At 48.4% G+C, this 19280-nt stretch overlaps 1 protein-coding gene across 1 annotated transcript in view; it reads right to left on the reverse strand.

The window, feature by feature from the left end:
• The window catches only part of LOC116702471 (titin-like), a 210852-nt gene that overhangs the window by 56545 nt on the left and 135027 nt on the right, over window positions 1-19280 (reverse strand). The window contains 1 exon segment of the mRNA XM_032536680.1: window positions 1620-1880. Within this exon segment, the coding sequence (XP_032392571.1) occupies window positions 1620-1880 (261 nt within the window).

The following is a 19280-nucleotide window of genomic DNA, read 5'->3' on the forward strand; positions in this document are numbered from 1 at the left end:
GATCAAAATTCCGCCACTCACACTACCATGCTGTTGTTGATCAATTTCTGTCCACAGAGGAGACACACCCACACATCCCACACCACAACACACACCCACACGAAACACCAGAAAAGGCACACACACACCACACACACCAGATAGAGCGACACACACACACAAGATAACCACACACCCACACCACACACCACACACACCACACAACACCACAAGAGGCACACACAGCACCACAGAGATAGAGAGACAACCGAAAGAGACACGCACACACTGAAACAACGACCAAACACACACACGCAGACACACACACACACAGCACACACATAACAAGAGAACACACACACATCACACACACACACATAACGCGGACCCCTCAGAGGGCACGAGAAGAGAACACCACCCACCTACACACACAGAACACCCAGCCTTCAGGACCCACCCCACCACACACACAGAGAGAAGCACAAGAGACACACGCCCACAAAGGGGCCCACACCAAGACACACAACCCACACACCACACCAAGACACACCAAGCAGAGTACACAAGGAGACCACACACACACTACAAGACATAGTAGAAGTGAGACATACCCACACGACACACCCGTGACAACCCAACCACAGGACCACCCAGAGACACAAACCGGTACCTATATAAACACACACACACACGACTTCATCTCAAATGTAGAAGCGTTTTGTGTGCAGCTGCCCTTTTAATTTGCCTGGAACAGCTGTAATGATGGAAATGAAAGAGGACTAAAACTTGACCCCTTGGGGAACCACATTTAAACGGCCTGTGTGGCAGAGCCCCTCCCCTCGGCCCGTTGTGACTGTGTTGTTCCTGGTTGTGTCGTTCAGAGGCGAACCGGTGGAGACACCTGAGGACACTCGTGGTAGGAAGGCCAGGCGTGCTCTCCTGTCTTGTCAGTTTGTCCTGCCGAACGTAGAGGCCGAGTGGTTTAAAAACGGAAGCGCTTATCGCGATGACGGCAGGTACCGCCGCCCAGGAAACACAGGTTAGAAGCTTGTGATCTCAGACCTTCGTGGCCGAGACCATGGCCGCGTACAGCTGTAACGTACCGAAACCTGGAGTCCTCCGGCCATCCTGCGCTGGTCGAAGGTTGGTAACCCTGGCACGGGTGCATCACTACTCTTTCCGCTCGCCCCTCTCCGACTCTGACCGAAGGATTGTTGGCATTTTGCCGTCGTTTTTACTCTCTTCTTCTGGGGTGGTGTTGTCTTCCTCTGTCCTCTTACCCCTCTTCACGCCCCCACCCCCCCACCCTCGGTTATCTTGAAGAAACAGTGTCGATTCGTTTGTTTTTATGTCCGTCTCGACTCTATCATCCTCCCTTTCCCCCCACACCATATCCAATGTCATCATACGTCCCACTCCATAGTCTAGTGACAACATGGACACCAATGAGAGAAACATGAGGACAACAGAGGTTACGGGGGGGGGGGGGGGGGGGCGTGAAGAGGGTTAAGACAGAGGAAGACACACCCCAGAAGAAAGAGAGGTAAAAAAGACGGCAAAATGCCAAAATCCATTAGTGTCAGAGACGGATGAGGGGGGTCGAAAGAGGTTAGTGATGCACCCCGTGCCCGGGTACCAACCTTCGACCCAGAGATCGGCCGAGGACTCCAGGTGTCGGTACCTGCAGCTGTACCGGCCCTGGTCTTCGGCCCGCAGGTCTGAGATCACAAGCTTCTGAACCTTGTGTTTCACCTGGGCGGCGTACCTGCCCGTCATCGCTAAGCGCTTCCCGTTTTTAAACCACTCGGCCTCTACGTTCGGCACGGACAACTGACAAGACAGAGAGCACGCCTGGCCTTCCTTACCCGACGTGTCCTGCAGGTGCTTCTCCACCTCCGCCTCTGAAAGACACAACCAGGAACACACAGTCACAACGGGGCTGAGGGGAGGGGCTCTGCCACACCAGCCCGTTTACATGTGGTGTCCCCCAGGGGTCAAGTTTAGATCCTCTTTCATTCTCCATCTACATGCGGGGTTGAGAAAAAGGAGCAGAGAAGAAAGGAACGAACGCTAAAGAAAGGGAGAAAGGGAGGGAAGCCAGGGTTGAGAAGCGGAAAGAGGCGAACGCTAGATAGAAGGGGAGAAGAGGAGAAAGAGAAAGAGGAGAAGGAAGAGAACCGGAGGAGACGCTCTTTAGGCGGGTGAGGAAAGAAGAGAAAGAGAAAAAGAAGAGAGGAAGAGGGAGAAGGACGCGAGAAGAGAAAACGCTAGATACTATTTTTAGTTGCAGGAAAGAGAGGAGAAAGAGGGAGGAGGAGAAGGAAGCGGAAAGAGAGAGAAGAAGGATAGAGGAAGGGGAGAAGAGGAGGAGAAAGCAGAACGCTAGAGAGGGAGAGAAAGAAGAGACGAACGTAGAGAAGAGAGACAAGAAACCGAAACGCTTTATAGAAGGAAAAAGGGAGGAAGAAGGAGGGAGGAGGGAACGCTAGTTAGGAGAGACAGAGGGAAGGAGAGGAGCAACGCTACTATTGAAGAGAGAAAGAGAACGATTAGTTTTTTAGAGAGGGAAGGAGAAAGGAAGAGAAAGAGAAGAAAAAGAGGGGAGAGAACGCTTCTAGACAGGACGGAACGCTTTATTCTTAGGAGGTGAGAAGAGAGAAAGGAGGAGAAGACAGGAGAAAAGGGAGGAGAACCTACTAGAATAAAGAGGAGAAGAAACGCTTAGAGAAGCGAAAAGAAGAAGGAGAGAGAGGAGGAGAAAGAAGGAGGAAAAGGGAGAAAAGGACCGGGAGAAGAAAGAAGGTGAGAAGAAAGGGGACGCTTCTATGCAGGAGCAGGGAGGAGGAGACGAGAGAGAAGGGGAAAAGGGGGAGGAAAAGAGAGAAAGAACGCTTTCTTTTTCTCTTATTATTTTTAGATTAGGTTTTGTTAGGAGAAAGAAGAGAAAAGGAAGAAGAACAGAAAGAAAAGAAAAAGAAAGAGCACGCTCTAGATAGCGAGGAGGGAAGAGCGGAACGCTAGAGAAGAGACCGCTTAGAAGAAAACGAACGAGGGGAAGAAAGGAAAAGAGGGGGGGCGGGGGAGAAAAGGGAGGGGAGAAGAGAAAGGAGAAGAAGGAAAGAAGAAAGGAAAAGAAAGAGAAGAACGCTGGGAGAGAAAGGAGAACGCTCTTGGAAAAGAGCAGGGAGAAGTGAGGAAAGGGAGAAAGAAGAGAAAAGAGAAGAAAGAAGGGAGAGAGAAGAGAGGGGGGCGAGAAAGTTAGAGAGGAAAGAAGAACGCTGAGGAAAGGAGGAAGAGAAGAGTAAGAAAGAACGCAGAGAGAACGCTTTGTAGGGAAGAGAAAGACGCTTAAGAGGTGAAGAGAAAGAAGGGGAGAGAACGCAGTTTAGGAGAGGACGATAGGAGTGAGAAAGGAGGAAAAAGAAAGAAAGAAAGAAGAATGGAGAACGCTTTATCTTCTCGTTTTCTAGAAAGAAAAAGAATAGAAGACAGGAAGAGGAGAAAACGACTCTTTAGAAGGGGGAGGGAACCCCCTGAGAAGAGAAGGAGAGAGAACGAAGAAAAGAAAGAGAAGGGAGAGGAGGACGAGGGAGAGAGAGAGAAGGGGAGAAGAGAGAGAACAGAGGAGAACGAGAACGCTAGTTCTGAGGAAGAAGAGGGGAAGAGAGAAGCTCTTTTTAGAGCGAGAGGAGAAAAGGAGAAAGGGAACGCTTAGCTAGTAGGAGAGGAAAGGAGGAGAAGGGGAAGAAAGAAAAGGGAGAAAGAAGAAGAAAGAAGGCGAGAGGAAATTGGAAAAGAGAAGGGAGAAAGTCGAGGAAGAGAGGCGAGAGGAGGAGAAAGAGAGAGGGAGAAGAAAAAAAGGACCCGAGAAAGAGAAAGAAAAAAGGACAGAAGAGGGAAAGAAAGAAAGGGAGAAAGAAAGGCGAAGAAAGAAAGAAAGAACGAGAAAGCTCTATGAGAAAGGAACGAAAGAGCGGAGGAGAAGAGAAGAGTGGGAGAAGGAGAAAGAAAGGAGAAAAGGGGGAAAGAGAAAGAAAAAGGAAGAGGGGAGACTGGAGGGAGGAGGACAAAAACGAAGAACGCTGAGAGAGAAGAATAGAGGAGAAGAAGAACGCTATCTAGCGAAGAGAAGACGAGAACGCTCTTTAGCTAGAATAGTTCTTTGAGAAGAAAAAGGAAGAGAAGCTACTATTCGAAGAAGAGAGGGGAGAAGGGGAGAAGAAAGAGAGAAGGAGAAAGGAGAGAAACCGCTTGAGGAACGCTAGAAGACCGCTCTTGAGGAAACGCTTTAGACGAGAGAGAAAGAGGAAATGAGAAGAACCGCTAGAGAAAGACGCTAGAAGAAGGAGAACTGAGAACGCTTACGAGAACGCTTAGAAGAGGACGAAGGAGAAAGAGGGAGGAGAAAACGCTAGTTAGAGATTCTGGACGAGAAAGAAAGTAGAAAGAAGAAGAAGAGTGAGAGATGAGAGAAAGTAAAGGGGGAGAACAAAGAGGAGGGGAGAGAGAAAGAAAGAGGAACGCTTAGAGCCTAGAGAAGAAGACGGCGAAACGCGCTAGGAGAAGGAAGGAGAGAGAGGAGAAGAGAAAAGAGGAAAGGAGAAGAGAAGAAGGAGAGGGAGAGGCAGGAAGGAGAAAGAAGACGAAGCGGAGAGGAGAAAAAGGGGGAGAGAAGGAGAAAGGGGGGAGAGAGAGAAACGCCCCCCCTTGGGAGAGAAAGAAAAAAGGGGGAGGAGGGAAAGGATGAGACAGAAAGAAAAGGAAAAGAAAGAAAGAGAGAAAGAAGAGGGAAACGCTTATCTAGAACGAAGAGAAAGAAAGAACAACGAACGAGGAAGAAAAGAGAAGAGAGGAGAAGACAACGTGGAGAGAACCTTATTTAGGAGGGGAGAACGCAGAGAAAAAGAAACGCTAGAAAGGAGAAAGAGGAGAGAGAAGAAAAGAGAAAGGAGAAAGGAGAGGGAAAGGAGAGGGAGGAGGGGAGACAGAAAGAAAGAACGCTACGAGGGAAAGGGAGAAAGGGAGAGAGTGGAGACGAGAAGGGAGGAGGAGGAGAAAAAGAACGCTGTTTTATAGGGGGGAGAAAACGCAGTATTAGTTTTACTTTTATCCTTTCTTCTATAGAAAAGGAAGAAAGAGAAATGAAACGCTTCTTGAGGGGGAGACGAGAAAGAAGAAGAGAATGAGAAGGGGAACGCTGTCGGAGGAAACGCTTTAGAGAAAACGACGAAAGAAAAGAGAGAGAAACGAGAAGAGAGAGGAGAGAGGAGGAAGAAGAGAAGAGAGGAGGAGAAAGAAAAAGGAAACGCTCTTCTAGAAAGAACGCTTAGTCTAATGAGGGGAGAAAGAAAGCGAACGCTAGTTTTTTTTTTTTTTTTGAGGAGAGCAAAGGGCAAAGAAGAGAGAAGAGGAAAAACGCTCGATTTAGTTAGGGAGCGAAAGGGGAGAAAGGAAGGAGGAGAAGAAGAAACGCTTAGTACGAGAAGAAAGGAAACCGCTAGTTTTTAGTTTAGAAAGAGGAAATGGAACGCCCTAGAGGGGAACGCTTTTTATATTTACTTTAGAAGAAGAAAGGGGGAGAAGAAGAGAAAGAAGGGAAAAGAGAAGAGAAAGGACGAACAGAGAAAGAAAGAGGAAACGTCGCTGGGAGAAGAGAAGAGAGGGCAAAAGACGGGGAGAAAAGGAAAGAAAAAGAAACGCCTTTGAGAAAGAGAGAGAGAGAACGCTCTCTTAGGGAGCGAAGAGAAAGAAGGAGAGAGGAACCTTAGATAGAGTTAGAGCTTTAGAAGAGAACGCTAGAGAAAAGAAAAGGAAGAAGAGGAGAAGGAGGAAGGGAGAAAAGAGAAAGGACGAGGAAAGGAAGAAAAGAAGAAGAAACGCTTTCTAAGTAGAAGGGAGGAGAGAGGAGAGAGGAGGGGAAGGAAGAAGAGCGGAGAACGCGAGTAGTTTTTTAGTCTCTCTTTAGACCATAAGGAAAGAAGAGAGGAGAGAGAGAAAGAAGAAAGAAGGCGAAGAGAGAAGAGAAGAAAGGGAGAAAAGAGAAGGAAGAGGAAAAAGAGAGAAACGCCTACGCTTCTTTAGGAGACCGCTCTGTACTTAGAGAAAGAACGCTGAGTTTTTCTTGTAGAGAGAGAAAGGTGAAACGCTAGCGAAAGAAAGAAGAAACGCTTAGCCTAAAGGAAAGACCGCTTTAGTCGGAGAAAGGAGAAAAAAAGGAGAAGAGCGAGTGAGAAGAAGACGAAGCGAAAGAGACAGAGGAGAAAAACGCCTCTTTTTAGAGAAGAGAAAGGAAAGATTGGGAAGAGGAGACAGGAGGAGACACGCTTTTCTAAAGGAAAGAAAAAGAAAAGAGGAAGAACGCCAGAACGGAAAGAACAGAGAGAGAAGAGGAAAGAAGAGAACGCTTTCTTAGGAAAGGGGACGACGCTAGAAAAGAAAGAAGGGAGAAGAAAGAAAAAGAGAAAGAAAGGAAGAGAGGAAAGAAGGAGAAGAGACAGACGAGAAAAAGATGAGGAACGCTCTAGACTGAGGGAGAAAAGGACGAAAGATGAAAAAGGAAAGGAACGCTATAGATGAGGAACGCTCTAGAGAGGAAAGAGAGAAGGAAAAGAAAACGAGAGAAGAAGGAAGGAGAAAAGAGAGGGAAGAAAGAGGAGAAAGAAAACAAGAAGGGAGAGGGAACACGAGAGAAGGAACAGAAAAGAGAGAGAAAGGAACGCCGTTATTTTTTTTAGAGAAGAGAACGAGAAGGAGAGAGAACGCTTTAGGAGAAAGAGAAAGAAAAAGAGAAATGAGGGAAAAGGAAGACGGAAGAGAGAAAGGAACGATAGGCGAAAGGGAAGGGTGAGAAGAAACGCTTCTTCTTAGAAAGGAAGAAACAGAGAACGCCTTTAATTACGCGAGGAGTGGGGGAGAAAGGAGCAAGAGAAAGAAGAAAGAACGCTTTCTTAGAGAAGAGGAAAAGAGCGAGGGGGGGGAGAAAGAACGATAGCCTGGGAGAAGGAGGAGAAGGAAGAACCGCTCTTGAGTGGAGGAGAAATGAGAAAGAAGGGGGGAAAGAAAGAAACGAACGTTATAGCGTTTCTTAGATTGTAGTATTATAGAGCCTAGAGTTAGAGCAGCGGGAGAAAAAGGGGGAGGGAGAAAGAAAGGGAGAAAGTAGAGAGAAAGGAGAAAGAAAGAGAGAAAGGAAAGAACGGTGTTTATAGCAACCTTTAGATACTCTAAGAGAAAAAGAACAGGAAGAGAAGGGAGAAGAGAAGAAGAAACGCTTTCTCTTTAGGTTTTTTAGACTATGAAGAGAGAGGAAGAGGGGGAAAGAAGAAGAAAAGAGAGAGGAACGCTAGAAAGGAGAAGCGGGGAGAAACAGAACGATTTTCTTTAGTAGAAGGAGAAGGAACGCTAGAAGAAGAACCGGAACCCTTTCTAGTTAAGCGAACGCTTTTAGTAGTAGAGCCAGAGAAAAGAAGAGGAACGCTTTAAGTGGGAGGGATGGGGAGACAGAAAAGGCGGGGGGGAGAAGAAGAGGAGAAAGCGAGAGAAGGAACCGCTCCTATACGCTTTTTCTATAGCCTTAGAAGTTATTAGCAGAGAACGCTAGTATAGAGAAAGAGAACAAGAAAGAGAAGAGGAGAAAAGAGACCAAAAGAGAAACGGGCCCGATATTTTAGATGGAGGAAAAGAGGGAAAGAGGTGAGAGAACGCATAGACGGAACTGCTTAGGCGGGGGGACGAAGAAGAAGGGAGGAGACGTGGAAGAAGAGCAGAGGGGGAAAAGCAGAGCGAAAGAGAATAGAAGAGAGGGGCCGGAAAGAAAGAAGAGAGGGAAGGAGCGAGAGAAAGAGACGGACGTTGAAGCGTTTGGAACGTTTCTGTGGAGCGAAGCCAGAGAGAGAGACGCTGTGGAAGAGAGAGAGAGCTAACTTTTAGAGCAGCTTCTCTTCTAGTAATTTAGATTTGTAGTAGCTTTTGTGTAGATTAGAGGAGGAGAAGGAGAGAAAGAAGAGAGAGAACGCTTCTAGGATAGGAGCTAGGAGAAGAGGGAGGAGAAGAGAGGAGAGGGAGGGAGAGAAGAAAGAAAGGAGAAGAGCGGAAAACAGCGACAAAGAGAGAAGAGAGGAAACCTGGTAGATGTTCTTCGTGAGAAGGGGAGCGAAAGAAGAGAAAGAGAAAGAGAGGCCGAGAACCGAGGAGAATGGGAAGAAGAACGCCTTATTAAGAATGGTTCGTTGAGAAACGGCTGGGAGCACGCTGAAGAAGAGAGGAGAAGGAGTAAGCATGAGGTAGAAACGCATTTGAGAAAATGAGGGGAAAGGAATGAAAGAGTAGAAAGCGAACGCTTAAGAAGAGGGAAAGCAGCAGTCGTTTAGATGTATTTGGGAAAGCTCGGGTTTCGCTAGAGCGTAGAACCGTCCTTGTGGTCCCCAGAAACGCTCTCTGAGGGAAAGGGCGCAGAGAAGGGTGGGAGGAGGAGAAGAAGGGAACTCTCGGGGAAGCAGGAAAGGAGAAGAGGAGAGAGAAAGAGAGGGGGGAGAGGGGAAAAGAGAGCGAAACGAGAGAAAAGAGAGAAGAAAGACGAACGCGTGTGTTAGGGTTCCAGGGGGGAGGGGGATGAGGTTAGCTTTAGGTAATCGTAGGAGTACATTGATGGTGCTTTTTTTTAGCATAGATTCAGAGGAAGTCGCCATCCGTTAGACGAGGTTTCTTCGCCCTTCCCTCTTTCGTCTCCCTTCCCTCCATCGCTCTCTCTTTATCCTCCTTCCTTCCCAGCCCTTCTTACTCCTTTTCTTCTTCTTTTGTTTCCCTTCGCTTTTTTCTCCTGTTCTTCTCTTCTTCTCTCTTCTTATCCTTCTCTTCCTCCTTCTCTTTACTCCCCTTGTCCCATCCTCCTTCTCTCCGTCTCTCAGTTCTCTCCTTTTTCTGCCTCTCCCGGCTTCCCTCCCTGATTCTATTATTTCTTTAGTTTTTAGAGATGAGAAGCGAGGAACGCATTAGCAACCGCCGCAAGAAGAGAAGAATGATGGGAGCGAAACGAGAGCGAGCGCGCGCGAGCAGACAGAGCCGAGCGGCGAGGCGGGGAGAGTCGGAGAGAACGAGGAAAGGAAGGCGTAGAGGGGCGACGATGAACCGCGTGAAGCAGGGCGACGGATGAAAGAACGCTATTAGCTTCGTAGTGTGGGTTCAGGAAACGAGGCAGAACGCCGGAGGTGGAGAGGAAGAGAGGGAGAACGAGAAAGTAGAAGGGAGCGGAGAGAGAAGAGGCACAGCGAGGCACAAGCTGAAAGAAGGAGCAAGAGAGCGAACGCTGAACCGGAGATGAAGGCAGATTGAGAAACGCATATGCTAGCTTAGCAATGATAGATTTTTGAGTCGAGCCGAAAGGAAGAGAAAGGTGGAGGAGGGAAAGAAGAGACCGCTCTAGCTTTGACGCAGGGGGGAGAAACGAAGAGAGAGGAGACGCTTAGGTGACGATCTTTGGGGAATTTGAAGAGAGACGCTTAAGGAAAGAGGAAAGAGAAACGGAAAGAGAAAGAGGGAGGAAAAGAAGAGAAGGGACAGAGAGAAGCGTTGAATTTGTAAGGAAGACGATGGAAGAAGAACGCCTCGCTAGAGAAAAGAACGAGGAGGGGAAAAGAGTTAAAGAGGGAGAGAAAGAGACGAAAGAAAGAGAACGAAAGAACGGACGAAAGAGGGAGAAAAGAAGAGGAGGAAAGAAAAGAGAGGCGAGGAACGCCTGAGAGACAGAGAAGAGGACGCGCTTACGTGTAGGAGAAAGAGAAGGGTGAGAAGAAGATGAGGGAGGAACGCGGAAGAAAGCCTGTAAGAACATGAGAACCCGAACCGCTCTAGATATGTTGGGGGAGAGAGAAGTAAACGGAAGAGAGAGAGGAAACGAGCAACGCTTTGAGTGAGAGGAGAAGAACAGCCAGTGAGAATCGAGAAGGCAGATCACAACCCTAGCGCCAGAGCAGAAGACACAAAACAGACAGAAGATGAAGGAGAATGGAGAAAGAAACGCTTTACTATAGCCTTTAGAAACCGAAGAAAGAAGGAGAGAGAAGAAAAGAGGAAAAGAAGAGAACGAAACGCTTTACGAGGAACCGACCAGGAGGAACTGGACCTTGGAGAAAGAGCCCGGAACAAATAGAAAGCTGGAACCGAAGTGGTTGACTCTTGCCATACATCCCCGGGAGGGTGCTGACGCAACAGGAACTGAGAAAGAACGCTTTCATGTGAGAAGAGGGGAGAAGAGAACCCGGAGATCCGGACCGAAGAGAGTAACGAGAGCCTACAAGAGCGCTAGGAGAGGTCGCGCGCCGGCAGCGGGCGCGCCAGCCACGTAGACTTGCATATAATAGAGATTGAGGAGAGGTCTGACGAGGAAGGAAAAAGAAAAGGCAGGATCTGACGAAGAAGAGAAGAGGGAGGGAACGCTGGTGAGTAGAGGGAACGAGGGAGAACGCTAGAGCTTAGGAGTAGAGAGGAGGAGAAAAGAGACGAAAAGAATGAAGAAAGAGAAGGGGGAGGAAAGAAACAGAGAGAGAGAGAAAGAGAGAAAGAGCAGGACCGAGGAAGAAAGAGGAGAAGCGCTTGTTTTCCGGTATAGGGCAGGGGAGGAAGGGGGGGGAGAGGACGGAAAGAAAGAAGGGGGGAAAGAAGCACAACTAATGAGGAGGAAAAGACAGAGGAACAGAGCGGGAGGAGGGGAGGCACCCGGGAGAAAGAGACGCTTTAGAGCGCAGGCAGAAGAGAAGCGGGGAGAGAAGAAGGGGAAGAGAAAGAAAGCGATTTGAGGAAGAAAGGACAGGAAACGGGAAAAGGAAGAGAGACGGAAGGAGGAAGAAAAGGAGGAAAAAAAAGGGAGAAAAGAACGCGAAAAGGAGAAGAACCAAAAAGAGAGAGGATGAGGAAAATGAGAGAAGAGAGGGGGAGGAGAGGGAGGAGAGAAGAAGGGAGGGGGGGGAGGCGAGAGACGAGACGCGCTGCGAATATAGGGGTCTTATTGTAGGTTCGGAGAGAAGGAGGCACGAGAAGAGAGGAGAGAGAAGGAAGGGAGAGGGAGGGGGGGAGGGGGAAGCGGGGCACGAAGAGGGGAGGCAAAGAAGAAAGAAGAAAAGAGGAAATAGAATGAGCGACAGGGGGCGAGGAAAGAAGGGGACAAGACAAGAAGGGAGAGAGGAGTGAGGAGAGGGCAAGAAAGAAGCAGCGACCAACCGTCTTCGTTTATACTAGAAGAGAGAACGCGAGAAGAGAGACGCTTAGAGAAAGCGAGGAGGGGAGTGGAGAGAGAGAAGACGAGGAGAGAGAAAAGAAGTAGGGGTGGGGGAAGAGGAGAGGACAGAGGCAGCAAGCCTCTACTCTGAGCGGAAGCCGAAAGGAGACAACGCTGCTGCGATTTTAGCTGTAGGGTTAACTAGGGCACGCCTAGAGTATAAGGAGTAGACGACCGTGGAGCAAAGCAGAGTAAAGAATAGGGGAGGAGAAACCGAGAGTGTCGCATGAGAGGTGATGTCCGGTAGTAAGAGGTTGGCAGATTGACCGCTTTAGTGTTGTCTACCCTAAGAACGTCGTCTGTGAACACTTGGTGGGACAGCGACGAATGTTGAGAACGCGTGACTTTTATTCTGTGTACCCTTCCGTAGTAGTGTGACTGGAGAGGAAGAGGAGAATGAATAACGATGGGAGAGAGACGCGACCCTTTCTATGGATGGTTTTAGAGAGTCTTGTCCTGTCATGAGTTGCCGTGTCCAAAGAGGAAGAAGAGAGAAAAGCTCTAAGCTGTTGAGGAGAGTCCGCGATTTCGGCTCAAGCGATGTGATCCCATGCGAAAGAAAGGAACGTGTCGCAATGTTGCGATAACAAAGGGACATGGTGAGAAAATGAAAAAAGTGTCGGCCTAGCGAGTGAGAATTAGAGTATGAGAAGACCGAAGAGAAAGAAGAGGGTTGAGCCCAGGGAGATGAACGCTAGGGGAGGAGAAGGGACGAAAGAGAAACAGAAGAGAGAAAGAAAGAAAGAAGGAGAGAAGAGAGGAAGAGAGCGAGAAAGGGATAGAACGCTAGAAGGGGGAGAAGGAAAGAACGCTCTTAGAAGGAAGAGAGAGAAAGAAAGGGGAGAACGCTGTCTACTGATGAAAGGAGAAGAAGAGGGAAGACCACTGAAAACGCCTTCATGAGATGTGAAGTGAATATTGAGACTACTACAATGTTAGAAGAGAGAACGCAGATAGAAAGATGAGACGCAGGAGTGAGTGAGCAACCGCGGTACGCACTTTTGTTGTCCTCATGTGAGCTCGAGAATGTGTAAGATGGGAGAGGGGGAATGATCCCGACGAAGAAGAGAAGAAAGTAGCATGAAGAAAAAAAAGTATGTATGTGCGAACTGGTGTAGTAGTGAATGAGACACTAGCGAGTGGGAGAAAGCCTCATGGAGTTGGTAGATGATGCGACATTGGATGGTAGCCTGCAGATGTAGCAACTCACGCTTTGTAGTATTGCTCTTAGTACATGTTGGTGAACTGCCTACCGTACATTGTCGGCCTAGATGTTTGTTATCTACAAGATTTTCCATGTTAGCATGTGAAGAAGCTTGAAGTATAGCAGTCATCCCATGTTGTCACTAGGTTGTCCTCATGTTTGAATAGAGTAAGAACGAGAAAAAGAGGAACGATATTAGATTTAGGTCCTTTAGTGAATGTCTAGAGTGACACATCAAGTAGTTGGACTAATACGATGTACGCTTTCGATGAACGCTATGCTGAAGGGTTGGGGAGAAGATAGGAACCTCATGTTGAGCAACGTCACTCGGGATGTGCGCGAACTAGGTCGAGAAAGAAAGATGCGACTGTAATGTAACATGTGTGTCCCGATAAGCTAGTGAAGATACGTCGAGAATAGGTAGAAATGAATGAGAGTTCCGATGGTAAAATTAAGGTAGGTGTACACAATTAGTGTGGACACTCCTGGATGACCTATCAGAGGAATCCCGTCAAGAGTTTCCCTAGAGTTCAAGCAGAGTCAGCTACAAGATAGTTAGCATCGGAACCAAGGGATGTGTGAGAACGCTTTGTCTTTTCTAGCTGAGAGAAGATGGGAGAATGTTCCAAAGCGAGCTGAGGAAAGGAAGGGGAAAGAAGTAGGAGAAAGGGAGAGGGGAGAGGACGGGAAGAGAGAGAGGAAAGGAGAGGGGGAGAAGAGATGAAAGAAGAAAGGAGGAACGAGCGCAGAAAGTAACTCTACAGCGGAAAGACCACTTCAGTCACCCCCTGCGCTGATCAACACAGAGAACGCTTAGCACTAGGAGGCAAGACGTTGCGAGGAGAGGAGAGCCGGGATTGAGAAGTGGTCTGTCGGGAGTACCAACGAATGCAGTGTAACGCGTGAGTGTAGAGTTGATAGACGTAGAAGCGGAGAGGAAGAAGAGATGTGACGTCGTACCACGATGGAGGGACCGAAACGAGAAGCGTGTACCTGGTGATGAACTCCAGGGAAAGAGCACGAGCACGAGGGGCGAAATTGGGGAGAAGAGGAAAGAGGAATATGTCAATGAAAATGAAGAAGGACACCCCCTCAGCACTCGGAAGAGGAAAGAAGGGAGGTGGCCCGACTGGCGCTCGTTGACCCCCCTCCCGATGTTTGTGGATGCGTTTGGTGAATGAAAGTTTAGTGTCGTGTAGAGAAGAGGACCGATTATCCGATCGGCATACTCTGAGAATCGCATTCGGGCTGCGTTATTTGCGGATACAGACGGGAGGACGGTCAGAGGCGGGAGGACACGTGTCAGTATCGATGAGAAAAGAGAAGTCAATTTCCTTTATCATTACTATTCTATACTCCCTTTTCTTTGCCCCTGCTCACCCCCAGGATGACAAGGAAAGACTGAGAAGGACCGAGGACGAGAGAGCAGAAGCGGAGACAGAGAAGGAGGAAGAGAGAGCACGAAGCACAGGAGAGAGCAAAAGAGAAGAAAGGGAGCGACGAACCCCCAGGGACGAGGGTTAGGGCGGAGGGATCGAGAAGAGAAGAGAACTGAAGGAAGAGAACGTCAGAAAGAACTCAGAGAAATGAGGGAGAAGGGGAGAAACGAAGTATAAGAGTTTTAATCTATATGAGAGGGTGAGGATGAGAGGAAGAGATGAGGGGGAGAAGAGAGAAGAGAAAGAGGGTGAGAGGAACGCTAGGTGGAGCTATTGAGAGAGAACGCTTAGGGGAGGGGAGGGAAGTAGAGGACAGAGAGGTGGAAGAGATAGAAAGAAGAAAAGAGAGGAGAGGGAGGAAGAGAAAGGGAGAAAGAAGAGAGACCGGAAGGAGGAAAAGGGAGGAGCAGAGAAAGAAGGAGAAGAGAGAGAGGGGGAGAAAAAGAGAGAGAAGAGAAGAGAAGAGAAAGAAACGGTCGGAGAAGAAATAGGAGGAAGAAAGAGAGAGAAGAGAGAAAAGAAGAACGCTTCGAGAGCGAACGAGGAAGAAAGATAGAGAAGGAAGAGAGGGACGGGGGGGGTTCTGATGAGATGTTGAGGGGGAGAAAGAGACACAGGAGAAGAAGAGTGAGAACGGAGGAGAAGGGGGTGGAGGGTGCGGTAAGGAGAGTAGGGAGGACGGAAAGAAAGAATGAGAGCAGGAACAGAGAAGTGTAGAGAGAGAACGCTAGGAGGAGAAGAGTGAATGAAAGAAGGAGAGACAGAGGGAATTTGTGGAGCGATTGTTGGTAAGGAAAGGAAACGGGGAAGTAAGATGGAATATAGTAGAACGCTGGTTGAGCGAGGGGTTGTATGTAATAGACGCTTTTGTGAGCGGTGAGTCCTCCAGTGGGGAAGACCAGAGGCTGAATGGAACCTCTCGCTGTTTAGGTGACAAGGCGAAGTTGGCGCTTTGCTGATGTAGGCGTTCGTGGATGGAACACATTTGGGCGTGAAGACGAAGTGTCGGGGCAGACTGGTGGAGCAGACCGCTGTAGAGAGACTCTGGGCGTGAAGGGCCTTTGGAGGAGAAGGGAAAGAAAGGAGGAGGAGAAAGAGAGGGAGAGAGAAAATAGGAGAGAAGGTGGTGGAGGTTGGAGTGAGAAGAAGGAGTGAGAATAGTGAGAAAAGTGAGTGAGAAGCGAGACGAGAAAAGAGGGGAGGGAGGAGGCGGAAAGAAGAGAGGGTAGTTTGGCGAAGCAAAACGCGGGGAAAAGAGAAATGGGAGAAGTGTGAGTGGAGGTTGAGAGGGGGAGAACGTGCAGGAACGGGAGAAGGAGAAGAGAGGAGAAGGAGATGAGAGGGCAAATGTAGAGAGAGGGGCTGTATGAGAGACAGAAGAACGGGGGATAGGAGAGTAGAGAAGGAGAAAGGAAGTTGGGGAGAGAAAGAGAGAAAGAGAAGCGAATAGGAACGAAGAGGGGTTGAAGACGGATGTGGTTTGCGCAAACAGACGGGTTGCCATAGGAGGGGTTGAAGAGGGTGGGATGAAGGAAGAACGCGTTAGAGCAGGGTTGAGTTGAGGGGATGGATGTTTGAGAGAGGATGAAGAAGGAAAGCGTGGAGTTGAGGAGCGGAGGAAAGATGTAAAAAAGAAGAGAAAGAGAAGCAGAGAACGGGAGAAGGACGGAGAGGAGAAAATGTGTATAAGAGAAAGAGAAGGAGGAGAAAAGGGAACGACGAAGAGCCCCGACACAGAGGAGATGAGGGGGAGAACGCTAATGAGAAAGGAGAAGAGCGAGAAGAGCGGGGAGAAGAAGAGAAGAGAAGAGAAGAGAAGAAAAGAGAGAGAGGGGGGCGAGAGAGAAGAGAGAGGAGGGCAAAAGAAAGAACGCTAGAGAGGAAAAAAGAAAGAACATGAGAGAGGAAGAGAAGAAAGACGGCGGAAGAGGAGAAGCAAAAAAAAATAAGCAGCCGCAGAGAAGAGGGATGAATGAGGAGAATGGAATGGCGGGAGGAGGAAGACCGAGAGAAGTTGTTTGAAGAGAGAAGAAGGAGCGTGATTGTAATTGAAGAGAGAAAGAGGAAGAGAAGGAGAAGAAAGACGAAGATGAAGAAGAAGTGGACGATTAAGACAGCTAATAGAGAGAGGAGAAGAAAAGAACGCTGGAGAAAAGAAAAGACAAAGAACGTATTTGAGACCGATAAGAGAGGAGGTGATTTGTAGAAGAGGAAAGAAAGAGAGAAGAGCGAATGAGGAAGGAGGAGGGAGAGAGAGAGGAGAAGGAGGAGGACAGAGACGAGAATGCAAGAAACGAGATTGGTTAACGCGTCACGAAACGAACCCTGGCTGTCGCCAATGAGAGGTGTACAGCTCATGGAGAGAAAAGTTCCCTGGGGAGCGAAGATAAGTTTCATGTGAGATTTGATGACCGCAACGATTTGACTGGACTACCATGAGATGTCCTGAATAGGATAGCTGAGAGTACTCATGTTAAGTTCCTGACAGGGAATAAGATGTAGCCACGAGAGCATCAGGTAAGAGATCTAGTCCTCAATGCAAGTGAAGGACGTAGAGATGATGGGTGGTGGCAAATGAATGTGAGAAGATAGATCCGCATAGGATGATGACTGCGCACGACTACAGAGGAATGTAGGGAGCCTCAATGGAGTATGGTTGAAGGGGGTGACAACTCGAGATGGAATCGCCGAACATGAGTTTGAAATATGAGAGGCAACGCCAACGTAAGAGTGTGAACGCTTTTTATGGCACCTCAATTTTTCTTCCGAGTGTTAGTAGGCATCAGTGTAGTGCTAGCTATGTATGTGTCCGTCAGCGATGTGAAGGTGAGGAGAGACTCTGACGATGGGTGAATAGTGCCGAACTCCTGGAGATATGTGCCCAGGAAAAGGGAATTGGGAGATGAATGTCCTCAGATGTTGAGAATCTGGCAGTAGGAAGGTCGAATATGATGAAAGTGAGAGAATGGCGGACCAATGTTGGCGTGGAGGGGATGGGATGGCCGCTCAGATGTCTTGAAAGCTTCCTGGGAATGTGTGGATTACTAGAGAAGGATGTTTGCTATCAGGGGTCCCTACTGTTTGTACCTATGTTGTCCTCATGTATGCTATCATGTCGCCGTACCTATGTTGGTTCTCAGTTTTCTCTCGATGTGGTCCCATGTTGTTCACTATATAGGAAGTGGACGTTAATTATGAGACATGGTTGTGATTGGGTATACTGTTGGGGGGAGAAGGAGGAAAGGGGCGGATGATATGAGTCGAGACGGACATTACGGGAATAAAAAAACAACGATGCACTGTTCTTGCCAAGACAATCCGGTGGAGGGGAGGAGGGGGGGCGTTTTTGAAAGATGCGGGGGGGCGTTTTGAAGAGAAGAGGGTTTAGATGTATTTTGGCTTTTGTATTGGTTTGTGATTGTATTGAAAGTGGATGTGTTTGTGGTATTTTTGGGAGTGGATTTGATAGATGTGAGTGTTGAATTTGGGGAGGGAGGACGATGAAAGGGAGTGGGAGAAGAAGAGGATGGTGGAATGAGGATTGAATGCTGATTTTTGGTGTGAAGAGGTGAGTTTGGAAACAGAGCTTGATTTACGAACGAACGGCGTTGTATGTGGAAGTGATGAAGAGAAGAAGGTAGGGTGAGAAGAGGAGAGAAAGAGAGAAGTGGAATTGATTTGAGGGAGAAGAAAGGAGGAGGATAAGATTAGGGGGGGGGGGGGAGGGGGGGGGGGAGTGAGGAGGAGCGGTGCTTTGCTGGTGCGTGGAGTTGTTTTGCGGACGTTGGATTGTGATGATTTTTGGGGGGGGGGGGGCGGGGGGGGGCGTATTGTTGATTGAATTTGAATTGAGTGATTGTTTGAAGAGGGGTTCATTTGAAATGAAGGTATTTTTTGATGATTTGATTTGATTAAATAGAACAGGGGGCGTTTTGTGTGATGCGAGGGGGGGAGGGGGAGGAGAAAGGGAGAGAGAGACGCGGGCGTTTTTGAATTGTGATTTGGTGTGTTGAAGTGGGGTTGAATTTTTGTTACTTGTTTTGTTTGATTTGAATGTGTTGAAGTTTTTCGTAGAATATTTTTGAAGGAGGGGGCGGGTTTTGAATGTTGGGGTTTTTGGTTTTTTTTTGTTTTTCGTTTTGAAGAGGGTTTAAGACAGACAAGATTTAAAGCAGAGGAGGAAAGGACCACCACAGAGTAAGCAACGCGGAAAGGTTTAAAAAAAATAATAAAATAGACGGCCAAAGTGCCAAAAGTCCTCCTTAGTGTCAGAGGGCAGAGACGGCAAATGACGGAGCGGAGAGGGGGTTCGAAAGAATGTTTGTAGTGAGGCACCCGTGCATTATCATGCCGGGGGTCCATACCTATCGACCCAGAGATTCGGACCAACTCCGCAACCGGCCATCCCCGAGGACTCCAAGGTTGTCGGGACTGCAGCTTGACCGGCCGTGGTCCTTCGGCACGCAGGTCTGAAGATCACACACGCTTCTAACGCTGTTGTGATGTCAATTGGGCGGCAGTACCTGCCCGGTCATCGCTAAGCGTTCCGTTTTTAAACCATCGGGCCTCACGGTTCGTACAGGACAACGACAGACATGGAGCAACGCCTGGCCTAATCATGACCTATACTCACCGAAGTGTCATCAGGTGCTTCTCACCTCCGCCTCCTGAAAGACACCAACCAGGACACACACAGTCACAACGGGGTGAGGGGAGGGGCTCGCCAACAGCCGTTTACTGTGGTGTCCCACAGGGGTCAAGTTTAGAGTCCTCTTTCATTCTCCATCTACATGCGCTTCCACCGGACAATATTAAAGGAGGAACATCACACAAAACTGCTTTACTTGATGTGAGAAAATGTAAGGTCCCGTGTGTGTGTGGGTGTGGGATTTATATATATGTGTCTCTGTGGTGTTTGTGTGTGGTCCCCTCTCTGCTTGTGTGTGTCTCTTTGGTGTTGTGTTTGTGTGTCTGTGTGTGTGTGTGTCTCCCTCTCTCTTTCTGTGTGGTGTGTGTCTCTTTGTGTATCTCTGGTGTGTCTGGTGTGTGTGTGTGCGTGTGTGGTGTCTCGGGTGGTGTGAGGTGTGGTGTGGTCCTCTCTCCTCTCATCTCTCTGTGTGTGGGTCCTGTACGTCTATGTGTTGTGTGTGTGATGTATGTGTGTATGTCTTCGTGTGCTGTGTGTGTGTGTGTGTGTGTGTGTGTGTTTCTGTTATGTGTGTGTGTTTTGTGTCTGTCGTTGTGTGTGGTCTCAGTGTGGCGTGTTCTATTGAGTGTGTCTCTCTATCTATGTGGTGTGGGGTTGTGTGCCTCTTGTGGTGTGTTGTGTTGTGTGTGTGTGTGTGTAGTGTGGTGTGTATCTGTGTGGTGTGTCTCTCTTCTTGGG

Source organism: Etheostoma spectabile, chromosome 2 (genome assembly GCF_008692095.1).
Source record: "Etheostoma spectabile isolate EspeVRDwgs_2016 chromosome 2, UIUC_Espe_1.0, whole genome shotgun sequence".
Taxonomy (NCBI): Eukaryota; Metazoa; Chordata; class Actinopteri; order Perciformes; family Percidae; genus Etheostoma; species Etheostoma spectabile.